This window comes from Nanorana parkeri, unplaced genomic scaffold (genome assembly GCF_000935625.1).
Source record: "Nanorana parkeri isolate BGI_ZX_2015 unplaced genomic scaffold, ASM93562v1 scaffold36, whole genome shotgun sequence".
NCBI lineage: Eukaryota > Metazoa > Chordata > Amphibia > Anura > Dicroglossidae > Nanorana > Nanorana parkeri.
Window position 1 is genome coordinate 1,535,455 of NW_017306304.1, and position 10,108 is coordinate 1,545,562.

A 10,108-nucleotide genomic window follows, 5' to 3' on the forward strand; every position below is an offset into this window, starting at 1 on the left:
ATCATTTACTAAATAAGTAGAATATTCACTCAACAAGGTGAGTTTAGTAAATAAGGTGAAGCTGCGTTCCCAGTAAGGGAGAACAGGGTTTTTTTTCTTACATAGGATTGAATGATTGGAGCGAACACAGCTTCACTTATATCATAATCTACCTGAAACAGTCCCTCATTCTTTAGTTAATCAACCCAGTAAGAAAACCTGGGACAAGCAGTACTATAACAAAATGTACTGTCCTCATTCTTTGGGAAAGTGATCCAGGTGAACTTTGGTGGTTGCCCTGGGCAAACATTTTCTGACTATTCTCTCTCCATTATTGTTTTTTTTTTTTTTTGCTAGTTTTGAAATGGAATAAAAATAGCTGGCCCGGTGTAATATTGCCCCCCTTAGTAAATCACCCCTGTGACTAAATTGTAACTGTGTAGGTATACACACAAGTATCCACTTGAAACTGACATAATATATTAAACGTAAACCGGAAAGTAGCTGTAATGAGCTCAGTGGCAGCATATTTCATACCAGGCAAAACGATGTCACACTGAATAAACAAACTCAAACAAATGTGGACGTATAGCCGGCTCTCATCTGTCCTGCCCTCCTCCATATACACAGAGCTGGCAATGCCTGCGGGATCCATAATTAATATTAACAGCTCATCTGAAATCCCTGCCCACCATTCTATACAAGAAGGCCTAGAAAGCATATTGTGTGTTTGCCATGGAAGTATAAAACTAGTTTCCGGTTAGATAAACCCTTACGTCCTGGCATGTTATATATCTGCCCTCATGTAAAGCTCTGCGAGTGCTAAATCCGTTTGTTACCCAAGTACATTATACAATCACTGCTTTTTGTTGCCCACTAAGCATTGTCCAGCCTGTATGATATCAAAAACAATGGGTGGATTTGTCTCTACTTACATACACACAACACCATAGTTGTAAATTTTTTTTTTGCTGTAATAGCAATGGTACATAAAGCAGTACCGAATTCTACTGCTACGCTGATGCTATTGCTTTATAGCCATATAAAATACGTATCACTTCACCTATCATTTACCTGAATTTTGTAATTACAATAAAAATAAAACAATGGAATGTGCAGGATATACTGACACCAGTGATATCAACTTGCAGTGGTGTCAAACAAAACACACACCTTTATAATTGTACTTGAGTATCACAGCCCAATTAAGAAGTCTATTACTTTTGTGAGATAGGCAATTAACAATGAGTACATTTTTCTATAATGTCACAGGTGTGTTTACCCAATAACACGCCCAGATCTGCTAATTCTCTATGTGTGTGTGTGAACCACCGCATGCAGACAAATGTAAAGCCAGCATCAGCCTTTCATGACTGGCAGTGCTAGTATATATTATTTTTATTTTTATTGAAGTCAAATAGTTCCTGTAGAGTAGGGGCCTTTGCTATCACAGACTCGCTACTATTTTAATACACCATTACAGAGCAAAATTCAGGCACATGCTGATATAGATAAGCATTGATGTTAGATCACACCATAATCATAATATGTAATAATGCAGATGCACTATATTTATAAGCTATCAAGGTCATGAATTAAGTCATTATGTAGTATATAGATTAGGCGTAAAGCATTTTTACATCTTAGTATCCATCTATTTATTTACCAATTGGATTTTAACGAAGCAGATCTGGGACTGACATATAACAATATAATTTAATACACACTAATGTGACATTTTACAGGTAGCTGTTAACAGATTCTCCAGGTTAATGTAGTGCCTGTTGCCCCTCATACTCCCTCTTTTGTCATTTCTACAGATTATTGGAGTAATATTCCCTTAATAGATAAATTGGTGCTGGTGGGGCCTCTGCTGTCTGATAACATTGTCTCTCCCTCTCACACAGCACGGATTACTGCCCATTCTCCTGGATGGAGAGCCATTAATTACCATTCAGTCAATATTAGGCAAAAGACAATGCTTTTTACATAGGATTAAGCAGACATCAGATTGTTCCATTAGTATATTCCTGCTCACGCCAACATCTTTCCTTATACATTCTCATTCCCTCGAGTCAGCCCAGCTACACTTGCATATATTATTGGTAAGCAGGGGGGGGGGGGGGGGAAATAGGAAAACAGCTGAGGGAAAATGGTTTTCGATGAGACACTTACAAGTAGTGCTGTCACATATCTGACCATGTTCCTAATTAAATCGACCTTAATTAACGTTATTTTCTTTTTGCAAGCCTTCAATATTTAGCTTCAGTAGAGAAAAATACAACATAATTTGTATATAAAGAATAGCAAAGGAAAAATTAAGGCTTTTCCCGTAGCAACCAATCAAACTTCGATTTTGTTTTTTAAAGTGCGCAAGAAACACGGCAGTGCAATCTGACTGGCTGCTTTAGGTAACACCCCCACTCTCCTTTTTTCCATTTAAAAAAAATAAATTCCGATACATGCTGGTTATATATTATTTGAAATTTGAAAATGCACTCTAAACAGAATAAATAGCAAATAGCTTCTTTTTTATTTGCTGTTTTTTTTTTTTTTTAAACGAGCAATGTTGCATGGATTTAATATAATATGGCGTGTACATTCATTCTGATTTACGTAAAAATGTACAAATAAACAAAAAAAAAACCCTGAATAATACACATAAAACATATAACACATTTTTTTCTTTGATATGTGTTCCCAAAAAGAATTGCAACACAACAAATTAGACTGAATATAGTAACAGGCAACAATCTCTTTCTCTCTCTCTCCCTCTCTCTCTCCCCCCCCCCGCTCTCAATACTTTGGGGCAATTCTATTGCATGAGGATAGAGAGGACGTAAATATTATTATTATTATCGGAAAATTGAGCGGTATAAGGGGCACACAAATCACAATCTTGATTTACGGTTCTATTATAAAAATTTGGTGGATACCGAGTGATTCTCTAACTGAAGAGTCTGTCATTCGTGCGGCTTGCTCTCTTGTGTTTTCTCAGTGATCAATCACTTATTTTTATTAGCAAATAGTAGTGCCTTGCCACAACCATGGAGGGACCTTTCAGATTTCTGTAATAATCTCATTCAATCATAGACAGAACTCACCCTGGTTTTACAGAACAGAAATTACAGTTCAAAGAGAATCAGAATACTGGGACAGACTGCAGTCAGAACCAGTGCATTCAAGGCTATGGCAAGGAGGAGGATGGCACAGAGAAGGGAAAAAAAACAAACAAACATATATAGTAATGTATATTGAAATATATTAAAAACATTATTTACTGCAATTGTCTTGACAATTGGTGTAAAGCTGTGCTTTTATTTGCTGAAATGTATCCTAATATTAATGAGATTAAAAATACAGGTAATTTCTGGTGGGATAAAGATTCTCTCTCATTTACTAAGACTATACATTTTTACAGCTATGTGTCGGGTGTACTAATGGTGTAAGCTTTAGCTTACTCACTGTAAAAACACAATAAAAGTTAGGGGGAAGAAAAAAAAAAAAGAAAAAAAAAGAAATCGATCAGCTTAGCAAATAAACCTATATTTTGACTTCAGAAACTGATATATTATATGGTTATAAAGGGTTTTACTAATCCCAATGACATCATAATTATGGGGCGATTACCAAACCAACACAGCTTTAAACTGGCAGGAAGAAACACATAAGATTTTCCATTGATCAAATAGATAAGTGCACAAGAAATTGTCCCTGAAAGCTTTTAATAAATGACAACTAAATAAATAGGTAGATGGATGATAGAAAGATAGATAGATAGATAGATAGATAGATAGATAGATAGATAAATAAATAGATATATAGAATATAGATAATAGATAGCTAGATAGCTAAATAGATAACTAGATAAATAAATAGATAGATAGATAGATAGATAGATAGATAGATAGATAGATAGATAGATAGATAGATACAACACGGCAAATTGACCGACAATAATAGGGTAATTTCTTCGTCTACCTAGGACTATTACAAATCTATACCGCCAGAGGACGCCATAGGATCATATCTGGAGAAAGCCTGCAGCACCAAGCACAATAGTGGCTTCTATTCAGCGCCACTTAAATAAACTGTAGGTCGGTAATATTGAAAGGGTCATTTTTCTTTTAGTGAACCAGAGCAGCCCATTCCCCTTAAAATACTCAATCCTGTTCAGTAATTTAAAAAAAAGGACTTTCTTTATTCCCTTGTGCATGATTTTTAAGTGAACACACTCATGGAAACTTAAAATGATTACTTTGCTAAATCTTCTTATATTAGTGCCTTCTGCATCCTCAGTCTCAATAAAGAACACTGAATTACTCCCCAATTTCCAAAGCCGTAGTTCTGCAAAGTTGCAGATATCAACAAAGCAACTGGGTCAAATATATAATAAAAATTATAATAATCATCATCATCATAAGAGCAAGGAAGAAGTTGCTGGGTTGTATGGCCTCATGGTATTGTAAATTAGGCCCAATACTGTGTTCTGTTTTTCTGTCCAGCCGGTTGTAGGTCCTTGTAAGGCTAATTAAAATGCCCTAGAAAGCCATGCTTTGATGTCGGTTGGCTCGGCAGTCCCATTGAGTCCCCGTACAACAGAAAAGTCTCCTCTGCTCATATCAGGTTCCCTTAGAGAAGAGGCTCTCCACTGCAGAGGGCTGAGCTGCACATTTCAGACAGAAAGGAGATTTAGACATGGGGCTTACAGCAGGAGGAGGGGAGACTGACCTCTGTCCCAGTCTGGGGGTCACCAGTTCCTAGTCTAACCCAAGTCTATGCAATTTCTCGCACTAATGGAACAAACGCTTACAATTTCCTATTCACATTTGACATGAAACTGTACATAGAAATCTCGATCCTCCACAGTCACCTCTTCACATCCATACAATGACAAAACTGCTTCTTACCTGATTGGACACAGGCTGTCACCAGCTTGCGACAGTTAGACTCCATTTTCTTTGTTGTCTTATTATCTGCAAAATATTTGAAAAGCAAGGGGAATCGTGATTTTCATGGATACCTGTAATTCATAATACTTCATTTTTCTTTCTTTCTTTCTTTCTTTCTTTCTTTCTTTCTTTCTTTCTTTCTTTCTTTCTCTGTCTGTTTTCTATATTATCTATCTATCTATCTACTTTCTATATTATCTATCTATCTATCTATCTATCTATCTATCTATCTATCTATCTATCTATCTATCTCTCTCTCCTATATTCTCTCTCTCTCTCCTATATTACTCTGTATTCTCTCTCTCTCCTATATTCTCTCTCTCCTATATTCTCTCTCTCTCTCTCTCCCCACAAGTGATGATACATCTAACACTTACTACATAAGCATAAAGTACAAAGCAAACAATCTAGAACATTATGGTAAGATAGCAGCGTGCAGTCTACCTCAATGTGTAATTTCACAAGCTCCAGGCTGCATAACTCATCATTAATTAACGCCATTACCTTCTAGGAAAACATTAGCTAATTATAGAAAGCGCTGTCTCTTCCAATACTCATTTGTTCAATTATATTTCCGTTAATAAGAGTCCACCTAGGTCAGATACCAGCCGATAAGTGGCCAATGAAAGCCATTGTTATATATAAATACACTGGGTCTGATTCAGTAGCTAGGGCCCTAGTCTGGGTTCACTACTAATTCCCAATCAGGATCAAGTCCTTCAGCACCTGGTTGGGTATATGGAAGTGACCACATGCCATGGTAAAAATCAGTTCTGTAGTCAGCCTCAAAGTATTATATATGTGAAGATTTTTGTACACAAGTTTATTAACTGAAATACTGGTCCCATCTTGGTCTGTAAATCAATGAACCCAAGTAGATTAAGGGACAACTAAAAATAAGAATGTCTCCTTCTTATATTTGGTGGGAACACAATCTCTTTAGTACATCAGTCCAATGATGTTTGGTAGCAAACCCTGACAAGTTCATCCTTCCTCCCCATGCAGCACACAGAAGTTGTTTGTGCTTTGTACATTCAGTGTTAATTAGGATGAAGTCAGTGATTGCTCACTTGTGGTGTGAGAACAATTAAGAAGAGTGTAATAGAGCCAGTGGGCAGCAATCACTGTGCAGGCTCCTGACACTCCCACCACCCCAGGAAGCAGTCACTATTATGTTTACTATTTTCACTGACTTTTTTTTTCCCTTTCTCTTTTCCAGTCTCTCCTGTGTTTTTTTTCCCAGGCTTGTGCCAAAGAGAAGCAGAAGTTTGGCTGCCCCATCTTTGAATGATTCTGCAGTAAAATCTCAGGATTAGTGCCTGATTGAGATGTCTGTTCCTGAGATATTACAAAATTCATTATCACAGCTCTCTACTAACTCGATATGAAGTAACACAGATGGGATTTTATTAGCCCAGGATTGGAATGTTTACTTATGATAATTTCGGGGGAAATTTGCATGTCATCATCTCGGTAATCTTTTTTTTTTCTTTTTCCTTTTATGTCTGCATTGGCTGAATGATTACTTGATGTCTGGATTGATGCTTACTGCTGACTGGGAGCTGAGGCCTAATTATTACAAGAATCATTTTTAGATAACCTATGGCAGGGTCAGCACTTTTCACTTTCACACGTTCTCTCTGATTTTGCTCTTACATTTTCTCAAATATTACACATGACATTAGCCTTATCATGTCACCATCCCATAAAAAAATGTTCCTGCTTTTGTGACCTGTAAGAAACATTGTGCAATATTACTGTTAGTCTAAAGTGTGGACATCACAAAATAACATTGTACAATATTTACTATTAGTTTTACATTGTAACCATTACAAAATAGACCTTTCTGCTGGTTGTGTCCTGTTAGAAACATTAAACAATATTCACTTAAGTGTCACTTAAAAAAATAGACTTTCCTGCTTGTGTGCCTTGTAAGAAAAATGTGTTAATTAATCCCTGTTTTGCAGTGTAACTATTACAAAATGGCTTTTGCTGCTAGTTGTGTCCTATTAGAAACATTGTACAATATTCGCTATAGTGTCACGTCACAAAATAGCCTTTCATTTTCCGTACAGTTATAGTTTTGCAGTGTAACTATCATAAAATAACCTTTTCTGCTCTTGTGCCCAGTAAGAAAAATTTTACAGTATAAACTATTCGTTTATGGTGTAAAAATTACAAAATAGCCTTTACTGCTCTTTTCTTCTGTAAGAATTATTGTGCCGTATTCATTTTTCCTACTGAATTATGACATTGATGTGCTGTTTATGCGGGATACTACACACATTTGATGATGATAATATTAATAATAATATTATTATTATTATTAATAATAATCATAAAACAAAACTGAACATTTTTTATATGTGTGTTGTGTGTTTATAAATATATATCTTTTAGAATTAGAATGTAATAATGATAATAACAATAATAATTATTATAATAATAGCAACATTATTATTATTATTATTATTACTACTACATTTATGCACACTATAACGTGACATACATCAGATGACCAAGCCAGCGGATGTTATTCTAGTGCAGAGGTGTATACATTCCCACAGAGATGTGTTTATGTTTCTAGGCACCTCACCTGCAGCTGACAGCAGACAGGGGATCATACAGGTAGCTGCTTGTAATGTGTGAACAGTATGAGTTCACAGGATGGTAATAACAAGACTTGCAGGCCTGTTTCCAGCACTGTGCCATTATGTTGTAAACACTTGTAGAAAAGATGGGACCACCAAGCTGCTGGCGACCCCGCTACTCAATTTTAACTTGATTTCATGTTTCAGTATGCTTCAATGCTAGATACATAAATCCAGCAATTCACAATGTTACAGCCAGCTGCTGGGCAGCTTCCAGGCCATAGAGAAAGCAGTCTCATTATAGTCCTAATACGCTTTTTACACACCATAGACAGTCTGCTGTGTAAATGATGGTAACACTTAAAGCAAGTTTTTGAAACATTCCACTTGTGATGTGTGGAGAGACAGAACTGGATAAAAGAAAGTGCGATATGTAATTTTATGTCTGGGCCACATTTAGCAATATTTCACACATATCAGTATCGTGTTAACAGTCCTCAGATCTCAAACCATCTGGGTTTGCTTTGTCTTCTGTTGCAAACTTGTCTGACATTGAGGGAAGTACTTGAGTTGACTTTGTTAATATACACATAGCATTGTAGCCACCCTGAGAACAGGACATAGCTGTCACTAACTAGAATCTGGACACACATGGTGAAAAGGGCTTTTTTTGTATAAAACAAAAAATATTAAAGCACCACGTATGCAAAGAATGAGGACATACTATTACATTTTTTGAATGCATGGGGTCACAGCCCTGGGGCCCAACTCTTTATCAATGGCTTGCATATTATTAAGAATATGTTCATTCAGAATCCATCAATCAGAGTGCGTTAGTAACTATACTACCTTATGTGTCCTTGTATACCAGTTGCTATTTGACAGATACATCCTGTTAATGCATGTTGCATAAAGTATAGCTTCCAAAATCAGCACTTTTATAGTCTGGGCAGTGTGAAGAGTTGATTTGCATTCATTCTAAAGCAGTCATTTTACTCTGCTCCTCGTTCACTTTAGACATCAGAATCAGGGAACTTGGGACCATTTTCTGGAGCCTAATGTGTATTTAAAGTCAACTCAGATCAGTGTAAAATACTTCTGTGAATTAACCCTACATGATGCACACATATGTGTTTTAATGTCTAAGTTCTAGTTTGTTTGCTCTGCCGTGTATAATTTGCAGAGACAGGCAGCCCCCGGAGCTGTCAGAACCCCCTCTAGGTCTCTGGCTGGGACATTGTACAAATACACATGCAGTGCACATATCAACAGTAGAGAGCCATCTAGGCAGTAAAAGGGATTATATATCAGAAGGTGATCTGTTACTCGGCACAGGCCCAGGTGGAACAAATGTATGAACTTTCATGATCTCACATCTGCAGGCTACAGCTAGGCTACATGTGGACTTACCTGCTGTCTGATGGGCTGCTCTTTCTTCAAGACCCAAATCCTCAGTGCAGGCTTGGCTGGGGCATCACACAAATCAGCGAAGTGACTGAAGGATCCCAAATGCAAAAGAAAACCAAAAGCAATGTCCTATAAGTTCCTGTGGGGTTCCTGATAAGGCTGTGAGAAGAGAGGTGTCTGCTCACGGCTCTCTCCTTCTCACTGTTTGCCTCCCTCTCTCTCCCTTTCTGCAGGGGGAATGACGTGACGTCAGCAGAGATTCCACCAAACTCAGTCAGCAGGGCTGGAGGGAGGAGAGGGGTCAGGGGATAGACACACACACACACACACACACACACACACACACACACACACACACACACACACGGAGGGATAGACAGGGAGCACAACCAAAATCTCATCACCAGGTCAGGGAAATCAGAAATATCAAGAAGAATAGGGGGCAAAGGACACACAGAGAAAAGCACAGTGCTGAGGGATTAGCAAAGTGATAAAAACTAGAAAAATGCTAAAATCTGATAAATCTACTGGAGATCTGGCGACTTTGTAATAGGATTCAATCATGTAGCTGTAAATCTCCACCCAGAAATTAAAATGTTTGATAATTTAGCTGTATTGTAACATTTAAGAGGGCTGATCTTGTTACATTTTTGTGTAGCTATTGAAAATATGTGTATTTCATTTTCACAATAATCTGCATCGGTGCCTAGTGAAATTAGAAGTGGAAATACACAGGGAATGCCACCAGTTTTATGTCTGGGATGATATGTACCTTTATGTGAAAAGGGAGTTCTGTGAAAGATGAACATATAGTGCAAATGGTGTACAATATACCCTACAAAAAAAACACCCACATGACTAATCCCAGATTGCTCATTGAGAGGGCCGCTACTGCTGGTGTGTGAGCAAAGTGAGACATTAGAGAGCTCTGCAGATGAATTAATAACATTAAATACCCTACACCTTCTAAGAACCCGAACAACAAGCTTGCAGCCAGCAAGTTCACATGGGGTCTTTGATAAACCATTTTTTTTCAACGCAGAACATGAAATGTATGCATAGCAGTGTTATACAAGAAGCACAAGCCTGGTACAATCTGTCTTCTCCTAAGAGGGAAATGTGAGTTTGCCATCACACTCATCTGTTTACCTCGATCCAGCTGCTAGCTGGAAAGTCATT

At 37.4% G+C, this 10,108-nt stretch overlaps 1 protein-coding gene across 1 annotated transcript in view; it reads right to left on the reverse strand.

Annotated features, from left to right (window-relative positions):
- The window catches only part of PITX2 (paired like homeodomain 2), an 18,715-nt gene extending 9,609 nt beyond the window's left edge, over positions 1-9,106 (reverse strand). The window contains exons 1-2 of the mRNA XM_018569925.1: positions 8,933-9,106; positions 4,890-4,955 (exon numbers count right to left, since the gene is read on the reverse strand). Coding sequence (XP_018425427.1) covers positions 4,890-4,935 — 46 coding nt within the window. The 5' untranslated portion in view covers positions 4,936-4,955; positions 8,933-9,106. The remainder of the gene's footprint in view (positions 1-4,889; positions 4,956-8,932) is intronic.
- Between the last annotated feature and the right edge of the window lie 1,002 nt (positions 9,107-10,108).